The 18304-nt window shown below is 47.3% G+C and overlaps 1 protein-coding gene across 2 annotated transcripts in view; it reads right to left on the bottom strand.

The window, feature by feature from the left end:
• Window positions 1–18304, bottom strand: part of MDC1 (mediator of DNA damage checkpoint 1) — a 174678-nt gene that overhangs the window by 54767 nt on the left and 101607 nt on the right. The window contains exons 9-10 of one of the 2 annotated variants that reach the window (XM_086920828.1): window positions 14905–15990; window positions 8220–8332 (exon numbers count right to left, since the gene is read on the bottom strand). In XM_086920828.1, coding sequence (XP_086776954.1) covers window positions 8220–8332; window positions 14905–15990 — 1199 coding nt within the window. The remainder of the gene's footprint in view (window positions 1–8219; window positions 8333–14904; window positions 15991–18304) is intronic. The other variant, XM_086920829.1, reaches the window with a different exon arrangement.

Raw genomic sequence — 18304 nt, 5'->3', positions numbered from 1 at the left:
TGCACATCAATGTGAGGTTATTTTGAGTCGCAGACCGGGCATATCTTGAACAGGCTCCGTTCCATCGTCGTCGTAGTTGGGGCCTTTGGTGTCGAAAAGGCAAACCGCCTTCGACGTCCTGTTCGAAGAACTGGATGATGTATAGGCACCTAACGAGACAATACCGACGCCCCGAAGGCCTTTTGGCCTTGCGCAAAGAGTTTTATACTGATTCCCAACTCGAGTCAAGAAAGTACATCCGAACCCAATGGCGGAAAAAAACAATCTGAGGATGGAGAGGATGCCCATGCGCACTGTAGTCCAGGGGAGGAGCCACCTATCTCGTGATACTTTGAAGACTCTTCCAGGACAACAATGTGCAATCATCCGGACCCAACACTAGGTGGCGATCTATGCACAGATATGAATTCAGCAGCCCACATGCCTCGAACACGAGCTTCCTAGGACCGGTTTCTGGCATTTCAGCCGTCTTCAGCCAGGCTTGCTTGAATCCAGTGGCAAAGTGAGCAAGGGACTCACATCTGAGCATACCTCGCCAACTTGACTGGGTGTGAGTGTTGATTGGTTCAGATGCTCCGTCCATCACCACCCCCTTTTGTACCAACATATGCTCACAAAAGCAGACAAATTTGATATTAATGTGTGTAGAAGAGGTGCCAAGTAGTGAGGATGCACTTCAGACTAGCTTATTCAAACAGGGATTACCCGCACATCCCAGGTACTATAGAAATCTAGCCTTCAAGAGCAATAAGGGGGGAGGACAACATAAAAAGGCCCATAGGTGTTGTTGGCCTGCTCATAGAACAGAATATAATCAAAAATTTCACAATATAAAAATATGGCAGCAAAAAATATTGTGGTCCTAGATATCGTCTTTACAAAGTACAAAAATATTGTCTATAACATTTCAATATTACGGAAAGTATATATATTTAAAATTATGATCACTGCATCAAAATTACATAATATACATATGGCTACATATAAATTTAAAAAAGTAAAAATTAAAAAAATTAAAACCTAAACAAATAAATACAACAAATTGAAATTAAAAGCAAATAAACACATAACTAAAAAAATTGTTAACACAAAACATGTAGATATAAAAGCAAACATTTTAATTACACAAAATCATAAATTCAAGAATCTGACACTTATTACTAAAAGTTAAAAAAGTAAAATAAAAATATAAACATTGCAAAAAAGAAAAATAACAGAAAAGTGAAAAGAAAAATCAAAAATACGAATATAAAACATTATACAAAAATGAATGAAAATTGTTGCAACTTAGAGGAGAGGAAAGGAAAAATATTTATAATTTTATGTACAAACGACTAAACATGAAAAGCGAAAAAAATATCTCCCAAACAATTAAACTTAATTAAAACATAAAACTAACCATTCCAACCTCAACAGAAATTTCTAAAAAGTGTTTAAATTTGGAGAAATAAAAACTACTCTTCCCATTCCAACCTAAGTAACAGCAGGAAACATGTTGAATGGGGTGGAGTGTGAGGGAGGGCAGTCAGATTTACTCTTCATACTACAACCTAAGCAACAGCATAGAAAGTGTAGAACTTTGAAGGGGTTAAATTAAATATTCTCACTCCAACCTAACTAATTGAGGGGAACGTTTTGGAAAAAATATATGATGAATATATTATATATATATTTCTTTTATTTAAACTTTACAATAAATAATCTTTGCTTTGTGACTTACAGAGTGTGACAATAGGGTCCACCTCCTTGGAGCATCCCATGAAGAGATCGACTACCATATTATGAGTAATATGGTGGTCTTCCAAGAATTTGGGCCCACACTTCAAATTGAAACCAAATGCTAAAATAAATGACCCTACAAATGATAGTGGGGATGTGTTGTACTTAAAATGCATTCTCTGGCACAATGAGAAATTGTTGCATGGATGTATTAGGGGTGGTGCAAGCTTGGCTGCCATGACCGCAGGACAAGTCTACCTACATGATGATATATATGTTTGTCTCATGCGCTTATCTTTACAGGATCGGTCGCAATAAGTGACTCTCTCCAAGACTGAAAGGTTTGCAAGTACAAACTTCTATTCCGCATGCCGTAGCGTACAAGCTCTAATGAAAGCCATTTTGACCCTTACTTAGATAGATGGCTGAAACATGTTGACCGATTTAAGGATAATTGGGATCAACTTAAATCCCAAAAGTATCCACCTCTGTTTTTAAATTTTGACCAGGTCACTATTTGTGGTAGGAGTACCTGAGCCAATTTTAAAATCGCTATTCACCACCACACACGGTCACAATCACAAGAAAACCAGCTAAGCTGTAATTAGGCGTCATAGCACAGCGTGGAAGCAATCAATCAATCAATTAATCACGGGAAATTGTAAGCACGCTACTCATCCGTGAGAGTCTCAAGACGCGGGTGGTGGCGTAAGCAGCTCCATTCAGTCGAAGAGCCAGGTCTTGAATGTCTTCCTGAAGATGTTCAGGGAATGGGTGCGTCAGATGTCGATCGGGAGCTCGTTCCAGGTCTTGGCCGCGATGTAGGAGAAGGCACTTCCACCTGTTCAGGCTCTGCGGATGTGCAGGGTTTCGGCAAGGTCGGCGGATATGAGGTTTCTCCTGGGTACGTGGAAGGAGATTCTCACGTTGAGGTATTGGGGTCCGGTGTTTTGGAGGCATTTGTGGGCATGGTTGAGTATCTTAAAAGTAACTCTCTTCTCAACGGGGAGCCAGTGGAGGTTGGGAGGGCAGCCGAGGGCGGTGGGCCAACAGGTGTTGTCCCATGCAGAGGGGGAAGGTCAGAGGACGAGGACCTCTGTTGTCTCCGAGCTGAGCTTCAGGAAGCTTCTGCTCCTCCAGGATGCAACGTCCTTCATTCCTTCCTTCCTAGAGTGGAGTCTGGTGGTAATGGGGTCCTTGGTGAGGGAGAGATGAGCTGGGTGTGGTCGTCATAGGATACTATGCCAAGTTCGTGCAGTCGAACAATGGTGGCGAGGGAGGCCATGTAGATGTTGAAGAGCGTGGGGCTGAGCGACGATCTTTGGGGTACTCCGCAGTTGATTTCTGTGGGTTTGGAGAGGAAGGGTGGCAGTCTGATTCTTTGGGTTCTGCCGGTGAGGAATGAGCGGATCCAGTCGAGGGCGGTTCCCTGTATGCCGGCATCGTGGAGTCTGGCGGGGAGTGTGCGGGGGGAGACGGTGTCGAAAGCTGCAGAGAGGTTGAGTAGGATCAGGGATGCAGTGTGTCCTTGGTCGAGAGGAGGGTGCGGATGTCGTCTGTGGTGGCGAGTAGAGCAGTCTTGGCGCTGTGGTTGCGGAGGCATCCAGATTGGGGGCAGTCGAGGATGGAGTTTTCTTCGATACATTTTGTTAGTTGGGCATCGACGTCTTCTCAGTAACTTTTGCAGTGAAGGGGAGGAGGGAGATGGGTCGGTAGTTCTTGAGGTCCGTGGGATCTGCTGAGGTCTTCTTGAGCAGGGGTCTGACATCTGCGCGTTTCTAGTAGTCAGGAAAGATCTTGAAGGTGGCGTTGATGGGGAGTCAAAGTTCTGGAGCAATGGCGGCTCTGTGGAAGAGGTGCAGAGGGCAGGGGTCCGTGGCGGCTTATGAATAGATGTCTTTCATGGTCGAAGTGGTGTCTTCAGTGGTGACTGAGGTCCAGGAGGAGATGGTGGGCTGGCTGGCGTTGCTGGTGAAAGAATTGGTTTCAGAGTCAGGTGTCTGGTCGTTGAAGTGGTCCTAGAGGCCCTTGATTTTCAGATGGAAGTAGGATCTGAGCTTGTTGCAGAGGACCTGGGAGGGAGTGATGTCTGTGGTTTCGCTGGGGGGGCTTGAGAATTCCTGGATGACGCTGAAGAGTTCCTTGCAGTTGCTGGAGCTGGCGAGGATCTTGTTTTGGATGAAGGTCCTTTCGATGGATCTGATGCGTTGGTGGTATTCCATCATGGCGTTCTTGTAGGTGATGCGATCTTCTGATGTTTTGCCGTTTCTCTTGTTCTTCTCGGGACGTCTGCAGGTGCGTCTGAATTCTTGGAGGTCGGCGGTGAACCCGGTGGCATTCCTGGGGCACAGTCTGTCGGAGTTACACAGGGGTGCAAGCTCGTCCGCGCAGTTGGAGATCCATCTGTGGAGTTCTTTGGCTGCGAGGTTGCCGTTGGTCGAGGTGGTGGGGGCGTAGCGGTTGAGGGTGGATTTGAGCTGCTCCTTAGTGACTTTGCTCCAGTTCCTTTGTGGAAGGTGCAGTACAGGTTTGGGTGGCGTGGGTTTGTTGACATGGAAGTGTACGCAATGGTGGTCCGTCCATGGGGGCTGCGTGGTGTGGCTGAAGTGGATGTTGTAACCTCCTGCGAAGATGGGGTTGAGGGTGAGTCCTGTCTTTTGGGTGGGGGTGATGACGAGCTGTTTCAGTCAGATGTTAGCGAGGTTGTCCAGGAGGGTGGTGGAGTTCGGGGTCACTGGGGTTGTCGAAGTGGAAGTTCAGATCTCCGATGAGTATGTAGTCCATGGAGGCGATGTTGTGGGGTGCGATGAGGTCGGCGATGGTAGGCGATGGTAGAGGCGAACGATGCCCGGGGGGTCTGTAGGTGAAGGTGCTGCGAAATGTGGTTCTCGGGCTGATCTGGATCTGGGAGTGAAGCTGTTCGGTGGTGGAGAAGGAGTCACTTGTGGTGGAGAGTCTGAGGGAGCTCTTGTGTGCGAAGGCAGGTCTTTCTCCTGGGCGGTCCTTTCCCTGGACCTTGTATCCGTGAGGGGTGGCAATGTCGGGGGCAGAAGAGGCGTTGGTCCAGGTTTCTGAAAAGAAGGCGACATCTCGTGAGAGGGTGTTGAGGTGGTCCCAGATCTCTATGGCGTGTCTGTGCAGGGAGTGCACGTTGAGGAGGACGCACCTCAGGGTTTCGGAAGTGTTGGCGCTCGGTGCAGGGGTGGTGACCTTGGGAGTGCGGATTGTGTTGAAGGTCTGGCGGCAGTGATGGAAGGAGAACTGTCCGTGAGTGGTGCTTGGTGTGGACAGCTGGTAGTTGTTGCTCCTTCTGGGGTTGAGTGTGAGGAGGGCAGATGAGTCGTAGCGTTGGATGGTCAGAGATCTAGGGTCCCTGGCGCTGGTCGCGGTTGGGTTGCGCGCCAGCTGCGCGGCTGCACACCGGCTGGCATTACATTGGGGAGGGAAGAACAGCCGGGAGGCGGGTGCGAGAACAGCAGGGGGAGGAGCCACGGGGGAGCATCGGCAGGGAAAAAGGGCAGCAAGAACGGGCAGGGAGGAGAAAACAAACGAAGGGCAGAGAAACAGAGTCACAGACAAAATAAGGCACAGAATTACAGTAAAAATAAAATAAAGACAAGAAAAAGACACAAAAGCCAAAAACCGGCATAACAAGGCAGACAAACAGCAGTGGAGCAGCAGAAGAGCAAGGTTGCGGGTAGAGGAGGGCCTCGAACACCTACCAGGGAGAGAGGTGTCTGGGGCAGCAGCAGACGAGGCTACAGCAGAGCTGCTTGGGCGGAGAGCGGGAACCTGGCCAAGAGGTCAGAGGCATTCAGCAACCAGGGTGGGAACCCAATGATGAAGCAGGTCACCAACTAGGTCGGTGAGTGAGGGTTCGTAGAAAACACCCTGTGGATCTGTGGCATACTAGCCTCAAGATTTATAAGAATCCATCCCTGTAACCCTAGCTAAGTAGGCAGTGAACTCATTCTTGTTTGTTATAATAGAATATAAAATATATATTTACAAAAAAAATAAAAGCATCCAAAAGGAATATTAGTAAAAGATATCTATTAAAATACACGTAAAAAAGGAATTAAAAAAAATGTTGCCATGTCTGTAACAACCAAATACTAATAAAATGTATTTAAATGATAAATGTACGTATTAATAAAATAACCAATTAAAACATTATTTACCAATAAAACAAAATAATTGTAAAAACACTTACCATCCTACTCTCGTACAATCCCACGTTCCCACAAAAAAATAGTAATACTAAAAACAAATTCCTAACTAATAAAAAAAATATATATTAATGGACGGCTATCCAAGCAAACTTTCTACAAGTGCATCTGGATATACTACACTTGTAGTAAGGCGAACAGGATATCCATCATGCTTGCGAATAGTTACCCGTTTGCACATTCTACATCAGGCAATGGATATTCAACAAAAAAAATAAAAAAATATATAACACCTTAAATTAAAGAACATCAATAATTCAAAGAATTAAATAATTTACATAATCTAAATATTCAATTAAAAAAATATTTTACAATAGAGAAAAAATGTAAAGTTTAAAATATATTTTTAATAAATCCTACCAAACCCAACCCTCCAATATTTTAAAAATTTAAATAAACAAAAACTTTAAAAATATTAGCAAGAAGAAAAAACTCAATACAATTGACAAAAACATAACTTACAAAACACGAAATCCTAAAACATCACAAAATTATGGAAAATCAATATTACATGCAATAGGTTTTTCAAAACTCTTAAAAAAGCAATATTCTTACCTATGATATTATTTTTCACAATATTCTTGTAATTGCGATATTTGTTTGACAATATCTGTGTTACACAATAGCTCTGAACACGAGATTACCATTCTGCACATTCTCACTACCCCAGTACTATCTGGAATTATTCAAAACCACACAAACATTCAGACGTGTTCAGTGAACACTTGTGTTGGCCTAGTAGGTGGTAGAAAGCACAGACAATACATTAAACTCTGTGCCAAAGACATCAACACCCACATTTTATTATATTTAATTTTGTAGAGCGCTCAGCTACCCGTAGGTTTCCCGGCGCTAAAATCAACATAGACAGAGGGGAGGGCAACGGGAAGAAAGCTTACATATTGAAGAGCCAATGTTTCACTTGTTTGCGGAATTTGAGATAGTCAGGTTCTTTTCGTGACTGAAGGGGGAGAGAGTTCCAAAGTGAAGGGGCTAGCCAGGCAAATGAGCGGCCTCCCATTCTGGCTTTTCTGATTCTAGGCACTGAAAAGAGGTGTTGATTAGATGAACGCAAGGTGCGGGGGGGACAGTGATGATGGACCAAGGAAGTAAGATATGGTGGGGCCATGCCATTGTTTATCTTGTGCATGATGCAAAGAGCTTTGAATTTCGTGCGATTTTCAATCCGGAGCCAATGAAGTGCGCGGAGAGAGTTAGAGGTGGGGGAAGTGTTGGGTAGTTTGCAGAGCAACCGTGCTGCCATGTTTTGAACTGTTTGAAGTTTTCGGGTTACCTCTTTGCTGGCGCCCAGGAGAAGGATGTTACTGTAATCCAGTCTTGAAGTAATTAGAGCCTGGACAACAGTTTTCTGGGTATCCATAGGCAGCATCCAAATGATCTTACGTAGCCATTTGATAATTGTGATGCAGATGGAAGAAGTTTTGATCACATGGCTTTTCATGGATAGTTGATCGTCGAAGATCACGCCTAAGTTGCGAGCTGATTTAACAGGAGAGGGTGGAGTGCCCATTTGAGCGGGCCAGTGTTGGGGGCCCCATAAAGTAGTATTATGTCCAAACAGCAGAAGTTCTGTTTTTCCCCCATTCAGTTGAAGTTTGTTGTCCAACATCCAGGCTGCGATGCTGTTCAGTCCTGAATGGAGGGTGGAAGAGGGGGCATAAGGGTCTGAGGAGAGAGAGTAGATGATCTGGGTGTCATCTGCGTAGGAGTAAATTGTGAGCCCAGCTTGCTCCGCAATGGACGCCAGAGGTCTGACGTATAAGTTGAAGAGCAAGGGGCTGAAGATGGAACCCTGTGGGACTCCATACGTAGATGTAAAGGATTGGGAGGCAGATGAGGAGGAAAAAACTTGGAAAGTACGGTTGGATAAGAAGCTAATAAGCCAGTTAAGAGCTGATCCGGTAATGCCCGAAGATCGGAGGGCATTGACAAGGATGGGGTGGGAGACCGTATCAAAAGCGGCACTCAGGTCCAACAAAATGAGTGCCACGGTTTCCCCCCTGTCGACTCGGAAACGGATGTTTTCCGAGACTCCCAACAAGGTGGATTCTGTAGAGAAACCGGATCTGAAACCTGACTGTGATGGATGTAGGATTCCCCTAAGCTCAACATAGGTGGAAAGTTGAGAATTAATATGCTTTTCTAAAATTTAGTCTTGGGATTTGCTCATGAATTTGTGATATTTGCTTCAATCAGTTTCATGAAACGCTTCTCTTAATGCATGACTCTACTTGCACCCTTTCCACGCACCTGTGTGGCCTCGCTCTGCGCAGGATGTGTAGAAACCTCTGTAAGTTCTGGTGTAGGTGCTGAAGTTGTAGCTTCCACATCGTCCTCTATTGTGGCCCTCTTCTTTCTGCCTCCTACAAATGAGAGGAAGGGAAACCACTCGATGTCAATCTGCCTTAGAGTTTGTGGTGCGTAAGAAGTGAAAAACTACTGTGAAAGAGAGAAACTACATCTGGAGACAATACTTCAGTAATACGGCTTTGCCATTACACAAAACCTTGACATCATTCTCTCAAAATGCAATCCTTGCACTCTGACTTTTCCTCCCTAGACTTCCTCACAGCTACAATAATTATACTGCACAACACTCCAATGGTCATCAACACTCCTTCCTGATGAGTCACTACGAATATTGTTCCATCAGCACACCTAGCTGAGAGTTCACCCACCTAGAGGAAAATGCTACTTACCAGTATGCATCTGTTCTTGGCATGTAGAGCTGCAGATTCGTACACTTTTGCAATAGATCGCCACCTGGTGTTGGGCTCGGATGATTGCAGGTTGTTGTCTTCTTGGAAGAAGTCTTTGTAGTCATGAGATAGGTGACTCCTCCCTTGGACAATACTGCGCATGGTCATCGACCACATCCTCAGATTGTTTTTCGCCATGATTGAAATGATGGAGTTAGTAGAAGTAAAGAGAAAGGATGTCCATGCGTGTGCATCTAAGTAAGATGAGTACTGGAACGGATACAAGTCCCGGGGAAACGGGAGGGCGTCTACGAATCTGCAGCTCTACATGCCAAGAACAGATGCATACAGGTAAGTACCATTTTCCGTTCGAGGAATATGAGCTGCAGATCGTACACTTTTGCAACGATTGAGCAGCAGTGTCTCCCCTAGCGGTGGTCGCTTGTATCCGTTGCAGCATACTGAAATAGTGTTTGAAGGACAGCTTGGCCTGCTGCAGCTTGCTGCTTGGCTTGCACATCAACACAATAGTGTTTAGTGAAGGTGCGTATTGTAGACCATGTTCTTGCCTTGCATATGTCCTCTAATGGTATATTTCCTAAGAAAGCCATAGAGGCTCCTAGTTTGCGAGTGGAGTGCGCTCTACGAGGAACCGTTAGTGTACGTTTCGCTTTTTGATAGCATATTTGTATACACTTTACAATCCATCTGGCAATTCCTCCTTTAGAGATGGTATTGCCCTTGTGTGGGGGAGAGAAAGATACAAATAGTTGTTTTGTCTTTCTGAAGGATTTAGTCCTGTCTGTGTAGTATACCAGAACTCTTCTAACATCTAATATGTGTAAGGCCCTTTCTGCAACAGAGTCCGTTTTTTGGAAAAACACTGGTAGCTCTACTGATTGGTTAAGGTGAAAAGGAGTAATAACCTTTGGCAGGAATTTAGGATTGGGCCTAAGAACCACTATGTTAGGATGTATCTGGAAAAATGGCTCTTGTATTGTGAATGCTTGTATTTCACTAACTCTTCTGAGAGAGGTGATGGCAACAAGGAAAGCAGTTTTCCATGTTAGAAATTGCAATTCACACTTGTGTAAAGGCTCGAAGGGGGTCCCATAAGTAATGTAAGGACCACGTTTAGGTTCCATACTGGAGCAGGTGGTAACCTAGGTGGGATTATTCGTTTTAATCCTTCCATAAATGCTTTAATTGCAGGTACTCTAAAGAGAGATAGATGTTGCCTATTCTGTAAATAGGCTGCAATTGCTGCCAGATGCAGGCGTATGGAAGAAAAAGCCAAATTTGACCTTTGTAGGTGTAGAAGGTAGCAAATAATATTTTGGATGGAAACATCCAGAGGATCAATGTGATTATTGTTACAATATATTGCAAATCTTTTCCACTTAGCGGCATAACATGCTCTGGTAGTGGGTCTTCTAGCTTCTTTAATTATGTTCATACAGTCTGGTGGTAGGTTTAAGTAACCAAACTCTAAGACTTCAGGAGCCAGATTGCCAAATTCAGTTGGCTTGGTTCTGGGTGTCTTATTTCTCCATAGTTCTGTGTTAACAGGGATGGCGTGAGCCGTAATTTTTGATGTGGAACCAGTGAGAGATCTAGTAGTGTGGTGAACCACGGCTGACGTGCCCATGTGGGAGCCACTAGTATTAGTTTGAGAGACTGTTGTCTGAGCTTGCGTACTACTAGTGGAATGAGTGGGAGAGGCGGAAAAGCGTACGTAAATCTGCCTGACCAATTCATCCATATTGCATTCCCCTCAGACCGTGGGTGTGGAAACCTGGCGGCGAAGGTTGGGCATTTTGCATTTTCGTGGGTAGCAAACAGATCTATTTGTGGATGCCCCCACATTTGGAAGAATGGTTGAATAACTTGTGGGTGTATCTCCCATTCGTGAATCTGTTGTGACTGACGACTCAACAGATCTGCTATCTGATTGTGAATTCCTGGAACGTGTTCTACTGTCAGGTGTATGTTTTGAGGAATGGCCCATCTCCAAATGTGTGTCCCCCCTGTTTTTGTATATAATACATGGCTGTCATATTGTCTGTCCAGATTAGGACAGCTTTGTTTCGTACCTGTACCTGAAACGTTTTGAGTGCTAGTAAAATTGCTAGCAGCTCTAGATGGTTGATATGGAACTGTTTTTGTTGGTTGTTCCATTGGCCTTGTGTGGTATAATGCAAGAGATGGGCTCCCCATCCTGTGAGGGATGCATCTGTCGTGAGCACTATCTGTGGAACAGGTTCTAGGAACGGCTGTCCCCTTTGTCAAATGTTTGGTGTTCCACCATTGCAGAGAGCGATATGTACGGCTGTCTACCAACACCAGGCCTGAGAGCTGACCTTGAGCCCGATTCCACTGCTGTGCTAGACATTCTTGTAATGGGCGCATTTGCAGTCTTGCGTGAGGAGCTATGAAGATCAAAGACGCCATCATGCTTATCAGTCTCATGAACACTCTGGCTTGGAGAGCGTGCTGGTGTTGAAAAAGGGAGACTAAGGTCTGAATGCTCTGTATCCTGACTGGACTGGGATACGCTAGAGCTGTGGATGTGTCTATGGTAGCTCCTAGATACTGATGAACGTGCAAAGGCTCTAGGTGCGACTTGGTGTAGTTTATTGTAAACCCTAAGTCGTGCAATGTTTGAATTATTTGTTTTGTGTGTTGGACACACTGGTTGAACGATTTTGCTTTTATGAGCCAATCGTCGAGGTAAGGGAAGACATGTATCTGTTGTCTTCTGAGATGTGCTGCTACTACTGCTAAGCACTTTGTACACAGTCGTGGTGCTGTTGTGACCCCGAATGGAAGGACTTTGAACTGAAAGTGCTGTCCTTGTATGACAAACCTTAGATACTTCCTGTGCGCAGGATGTATAGGAACATGAAAATAGGCGTCCTTTAGGTCTAGTGTTGAAAGAAAGTCTACCTGTTGTAGTAGTGGGAGTACTTGTTGTAAAGTGATCATGTGAAAATGATCTGATAGTATGTAATGGTTGAGGGGCCTGAGGTCTAGACTTGGTCTTAGTGTCCCGTCCTTCTTGGGAATTAGGAAGTACAGGGAGTAAACTCCTGTTCCCCGTTCCTCTAAAGGAACTACTTGAATAGCATCCTTCTGTAGAAGTGCTATAACTTCCTGTTGAAGCAGAGTTATATGTTCTGTGGACATTGGACTCTGCCTGGGTGGTATGTTTGGGGGGGTTGCTGTGAGTTCTAGACATTAGCCATGTTGGATAATTTGTCTTACCCATCTGTCTGTTGTGATGGAATTCCAGACAGGTAGGAACTGTGATAATCTGCCCCCCACAGGAGTGGAATGCTGTAGGGGAGGCAGGGGGAAGTCACTGTTTGGGAGTGGAAGAGGAGCGGTTGTTGTTGTTATTACCTCTACCTCTTCCCTTGTTATTGTTGCCTCTGTATCCTCCTCTAAAAGATGATGTTGTATCTGTGCCGGTCTGCTTGGAGCCTCCTCTATAAAAGGAGCGGCGAAAGGAACTTCTAGTCTGTGTGGATTGTAATGCACCCATAGACTTAGCTGTGTCCGTGTCTTTCTTCATTTTTCTAGTGTGTTGTCTACTTCAGGCCCGAACAACTGGTTCTGATTGAAGGGCTGGTTCAAGATGGTAGTCTGTACCTCTGGCTTAAAACCTGAAATGCGTAACCACGCATGACGTCTGAGTATAACACTAGTATTGACTGCTCTGGATGCTGTGTCAGATACATCTGGTGCACATTTAATTGAGGCATTGGGTATTAATTTGCCTTCCTGTAAGAGCTCTGCTGCCTGATCCTTATATTGATGTGGGAGGTGCTCCATTAGTTTTTCTAACTGGTCGTAGTGAGCTCTGTCATAGCGTGAGAGTAAGGCTTGTGTGTTTGCTATGCGCCATATGTTTGTTGCCAGCGCAGCAATCCGTTTCCCTGATGCAGCAATAACTTTAGATTCTTTGTCAGGCGGGGGCGTGTCACCAGAAGTCTGGGAATTGGCTCTTTTACGTGCATTAGACACTACCAAAGAGTCTAGTGGCAGATGTCCCTTAATATAGACTGGATCAGATGGTGCTGGTCTATACTTCTTTTCTATTCTTGGATTTAACACCCTACATCGTACCGGGTCTTTAAATATGTCTGGAGCATGTTTTTTGACTCCTTTGATCATGGGTAGTATTTGCGTAGACCTTTGTGACTGCTCAAATGTATCCAGTAAAAAATCCTCATCAATGGCGTCAGAGTGCATTGGAACCCCATGGTAAAGGGCAGCTCTATTTAATAGATGATTAAACCCAATACTATCTTCTGGAGGGGAAGGTTTTGTTGGGTAGTACGGAGCATCAGGAATGTCTGGCACATTGTGTGGTGGAAAACCATATATGTCGTCATCCTTAGGATATTCTGGATTGACATCCTCATCTAAAGGGTATGTATGTGGCTCTGGTACGTCATTCCCCCCACTTAAATCATACTCCTCGTCAGTGTGGTGTGATGATGCAGGAGATTGAACAGGAGAAGCTATAGGTTCAAAATAAGGAGGGATAGGAGAGGAATCCTTCTTCTTGGCAGGAACCACAGGTAGAAGTGGTGTGTCTGCTGGTCTCTTCTTGTAAGGAATGGCTTCCACATGTCCAGTTTTTGGATTGATATGGACCTTTCTTTGTTTAGGATCTGGTCTAAACAGTTCTTCCTCCTCTACAATCTTCTTCGGCGTCAATTTTTTCGGTGCCGATAGGGGTTGTTTTATGTTTTTTGCTTTAGGAGGAGTTATCGAGTCCTGTGGCAAATTTTTCGGTGCTGAAGGTGGTTTCGGCTTGGTAGGCTAGTCAGATGGTTTAGGTGTCTCTGTATCAGGCCTTGGAGTGTTTGGTACCGATGTTGGAGATTTCGGCGTGGAGACAGGTCTCGTTAGCCCTTCGGCGCCGGACTCTCGCTTTCCATCTTTATTTTTGGAACCGGAAGGTTTCAGAGTCGAAGCTTTCGGGTCCGGTACAGTTTTTGGCTTCGGCACCGATGTGTCTTTTGGTTTGGGTGCCGAAGGATCTTTGTCTTTGGGCACTGAAGGGCGTTTTGGCTTCGGTGTCGAAGAGTCCTTCGGTGTCGAAGGATGTTTCAGTGCCAATGGAGGAGGTGGAATTGGCACATGTGGTTTAGTCGGTGCCGAGGCAACGGAGGCGTAGTCTTTTTCCTGGGAGCCGAGCCCGAAGGCGCGGCGTTTGAGGGTAGATTTTGGTCTCGACTGGGACCCATGGGCGGAGTGCCGACCGCTGCCTTTGGCTTGGGTAGTGTATGTTGTGCAGGGGCAAGGGTACTCACGGGCTGCAGAGATGGAATCGAGTCGTCTGAGTCCTCTGCCCCCGATATGATCTGGAGATCAGGCGAGTCTTCCTCGGCGACGAGTGGAGCCTCGTCCTCGGAGATATCTTCGAGTGGATCCTCGTCCCCGGAGACGTCTTCTCCGACGATCTCCTCCTCAAAGATGGCCTCCGGTGCTGGCGCTGATCTCCTCATTTCGTGTCGACGGGCCCTCCAATCCCTAATGGTCTTCTTCGATCGGAAGGATGCACAGGCTGTGCAGGTCGACTCGTCGTGTTCCGGCGATAGACAGAGGTTGCAAACCTCATGATGGTCGCTATGAGGGAATTTTGCTCGACATACCGGGCATCTCTTGAATGGATTCCTGTCCATGAGGCGTAGGCCGGAAGGCGCCGATAGGCCCAACGGCCCTCGTCGACGCACCGGAATGTAGCTGGTGATGTCGAAAAGTCTATTCGATGTCGAAAAGTTTTATATAAAGTTTCACGCTTCGAAGTTGCTGAAAAAGTATTTTCTAGTCAGAGTGGAAAACTTTCATCAGAACCCAGTGGCGGAAAAAAACAAATCGGAGGATGGAGTCGATGACCATGCGCAGTATTGTCCAAGGGAGGAGTCACCTATCTTGTGATTACAAAGACTTCTTCCAAAAAGACAACAACCTGCAATCATCCGAGCCCAACACCAGGTGGCGATCTATTGCAAAAGTGTATGATCTGCAGCTCATATGCCTCGAACATATATTTCACATTCAGTGCATTTACAAAATCAAATAAGTGCTGACTTGATTCACTATTTGCTTTGTGCAAGAGGCCACATCAAAAGCCAGATCACCCGCCACCGAATGAAACATACAAGTCACAAAACCTGCACTGAAACAAACCCTCCACCAACCCTCATCTCCCCCTGACTCACGTTTTGACAGGGTGGGCTGTTTCTTCTTTGCATGTGTAGACTGATCAGATTGGGGTTGCACCTCTTGTGCAGTGGTACTCCCCACATCTGAGGGTTCAGAAGCTTGGTTTATCTGTGGCTGAATGCTTGAGTTGGTTGCAATTTCCTGATCTGGTGGCAGTTTAGAAGAAGGTTGTGTGGGAGCATGGTCTTGTTCAGTGGATGCCTTGGCTACAACTCCATCAAGACACACCTTTGGCAACTTGCTTGTCTCATCAGCATCCCGTAACTTGCCAGACAGCTCTGCAGCATGCTTTGAGTCTATGGGCTCCAGCGATGGCTCAGGAGGCAGCTCATCAGTCACATCAATCGAGTAGGCCTGAGTAGGTTCTTCTGACAGAAACAGACTGAGGTGCTGAGTGGATTCGTCTGGTTGGCCTGCTTCCACAGATTGTTTCTGTATCTCCTGACTTTCCAGGAGAGAGGCACTATCAGCACAGAAAGTGACCGGCTTCACCATGGAAGGGGCGGGACCCTTAATGGGGTCCACTGCTGACACGCCTTGGTTAGTGTGGGAATTGCCTCTGGTCATGGCCCTATGTTGTATTGGGGACTGCTGCCCTTGCGGAGCCTCGCGGATAAGCAGGGGTTGGGTCACCATCTGGATAGGGCTAGAAGTGCAGTCTTCAGTAGGCTGATTATGGGCAGCTTGAAGGCCCAGATAAAGTGCTATGGGCTGTGTCTCATCCTGAGAGGGGTCTTCGGGGGGCTTAGCAGATCTGCCTGGTGCTTCTTCTACGTTGTGACTAAAAAAAAGCTGCGTCTCTGCTTCTGCAAGAGTTGCTGCCTCCTTATCTTCTTTCTTCACTTCTGTGGAATGTGCGATTAGTTTGTCATTACTTGCTGCGCTTTTCAGACTGCCAGCCGTCTTCTGCGTAGACGTAGAGGGGCCATGTGGCCTGTTTCCACCTCCCACAAAGAAAGCTTGAGTTGGTTCGTCTTCTAAATCGATGTCACTGAGGTCCGGGCCCCTGAGAAATGACTGGGTCTCAGCCACTGCGAAGTGCTCATCATCTGAGAAATCCTCCTTCTCTGAAGAGGTGCAGACTGTGGGGGAAGGTGAAAAAGAGATGTGGGTTGATGAGCTGGCACACGAGGCCCCATACTTCTCCTGCTACCAAATTGACTTAGGACAAAAAAAAAAAAAAACTTGTCAAGACTTAAATGTTAGATATAAGACACACTAACCAGGAAGAACAGTAAAAGTGACAACTTTTTCAACTATTCCATTGACTACCTTCAGATCTTTACAATTCCTCGTGGATATATTTTTTGCCTGGCACCAATGTTGAATATATTATATTATATTATATTATATTATATTATATTATATTATATATATATATATCTATCTATCCTAGGGCAGCTTTCCCTTTTCTCAGCTAAAAGAATGAACCTGTGACACTGCCCAGATGAGGAGGATGGGGTATTATGACCAGCAGTACTGCTTAAGAGTGACAGACTTAAACACAATTTCTCCACTGCCAGATCTGGTGTCCAGACTAAGATGAGGATGTTCAGAGCGGGATTCAGGCCAGGTCGCCCCCACGCTCCTCTGCTGCATTCTTCCTCGCTCCCTGCTGCCGCTTCCTGGTTCCTGCCTCGGGCGACCCAGCCGCCGTTGAGCCGCCTGCCCGCACCAGCCTCTTCCTCCCTGCGGCCCCGCCCCCCCGCCAGCCCATTCGTCGCCCCGCTCCCGCCACCCAGCTGATCCTCCCACCCGTCTCCTTACTTAAGGGGACCGAGTTCACCTAGTAGGGAGCGACCGCTGAGCCTGTGTTCAGGCCAGGGCGCCCCCACGCTCCTCTGCTGCATTCTTCCTCGCTCCCTGCTGCCGCTTCCTGGTTCCTGCCTCGAGCGACCCAGCCGCCGCTGAGCCGCCCGCCCGCACCAGCCTCTTCGCGCCGCTGCCTCCCTGCGGCCTGCCCCCCGCTCCCGCCACCCAGCTGATCCTCCCACCCGGCTCCTTACTTATGACGCCCACGCGTACGCGCTCGGGCGCGCCGATTGTGCGCCAAAAGCAAGCCCGTCTGCGCCTGGACCGCGCCCAGCGCCTGAACCCCTGGCTCCCGCAGATGCCAGCCCACCCGCCAGACTTACAACGCCGCCACCCTCAACGCAATTAACACCGGCCGGATCCCCGGATGCTACAGAGCCACCCCGAGACGTACCCACGGACCTTTCACCTGCCCTTCCTGCAACTTCTCCTGCATCCGGACCTGCACCGCACCCGCCAAGCCAAGCACCAGCAGCAACCACCTGAAGTGCATCCTGCTCAACACCCGCTCCGTCCACAGACACGCCTTGGAACTCTGGAACCTGCTCGACACCACATCTCCAGACGTTGCCTTCCTCACGGAAACATGGATGAACGCCTCCTCAGCACCCGACATCGCCATCACCATCCCGGACGGATACAAGATCACCCGGAGGGACCACGTTAACCATACTGGAGGAGGCATCGCCATCGTCCACAAAAACACCATCTGCATCACGACCAACTCCGACGACACCCTCACAGCCGCCGAACATCTTCACTTCCAGATACACACCGACCCCAAGACACCCTCAGAGGCACCCTCATCTACAGACCCCCGGGACCTCGCACACAATTCAGCGAAGACATCGCAGACTTCATCAGCCCGCACGCCCTCACCTCCGCTGACTACATCCTCCTAGGGGACGTCAACTTCCACCTGGAGAACAACAATGACAGCAACACCACCACCCTGTTGGACAACCTCGCCAACCTCGGACTCAAGCAACTGGTGAACACCTCCACCCACTACGCCGGACACACGCTCGACCCCGTCTTCTCCTCCAGCAAGGACATCTCCTTCAGCCACTCTACCGGACTCCACTGGACAGACCACAGCTGCGTCCACTTCAGCTTCAGAAGGACCACGACTCACCGCCACCCGCAACAGGTTCCCCGTAGGAGCAGGAACAAGATCGCCACCGACCAGCTCTCCACATCCCTGAACCAGAATCCTCCCGCCAGATCAACGGACCAGAACCAAGCAGCCGACAACCTCCACCAGTGGTTCTCCAACTGCGCTGACGACCTCGCACCCCTGAAAAACCATCCCAGCAGGCCCGGCAGCAAGAAGGCTTCCTGGTTCAACGACGACCTCAAGAACTCCAAGAAGAACTGCTGCTCCCTCGAGAAAGCTTGGCGCAAAGACCCGACTACAGACAACATGACTGCCCTCAAGCACGCCACCCGCACACACCACCAGCTGATCCACACCACCAAGAAGACAGCATTCAAGGAACGACTAGACAACAACTCACACAACAGCAAAGAACTCTTCAGCATCGTCAAAGAGCTCTCCAACCCCAGCGCCGGAACCAACGTCAT

This window comes from Lissotriton vulgaris, chromosome 5, assembly GCF_964263255.1.
Source record: "Lissotriton vulgaris chromosome 5, aLisVul1.2, whole genome shotgun sequence".
In the NCBI taxonomy this organism is placed as follows: Eukaryota; Metazoa; Chordata; class Amphibia; order Caudata; family Salamandridae; genus Lissotriton; species Lissotriton vulgaris.
The sequence above is the reverse complement of the archived record's forward strand: the minus strand, read 5'-3'. Positions and strand labels throughout refer to the sequence as shown.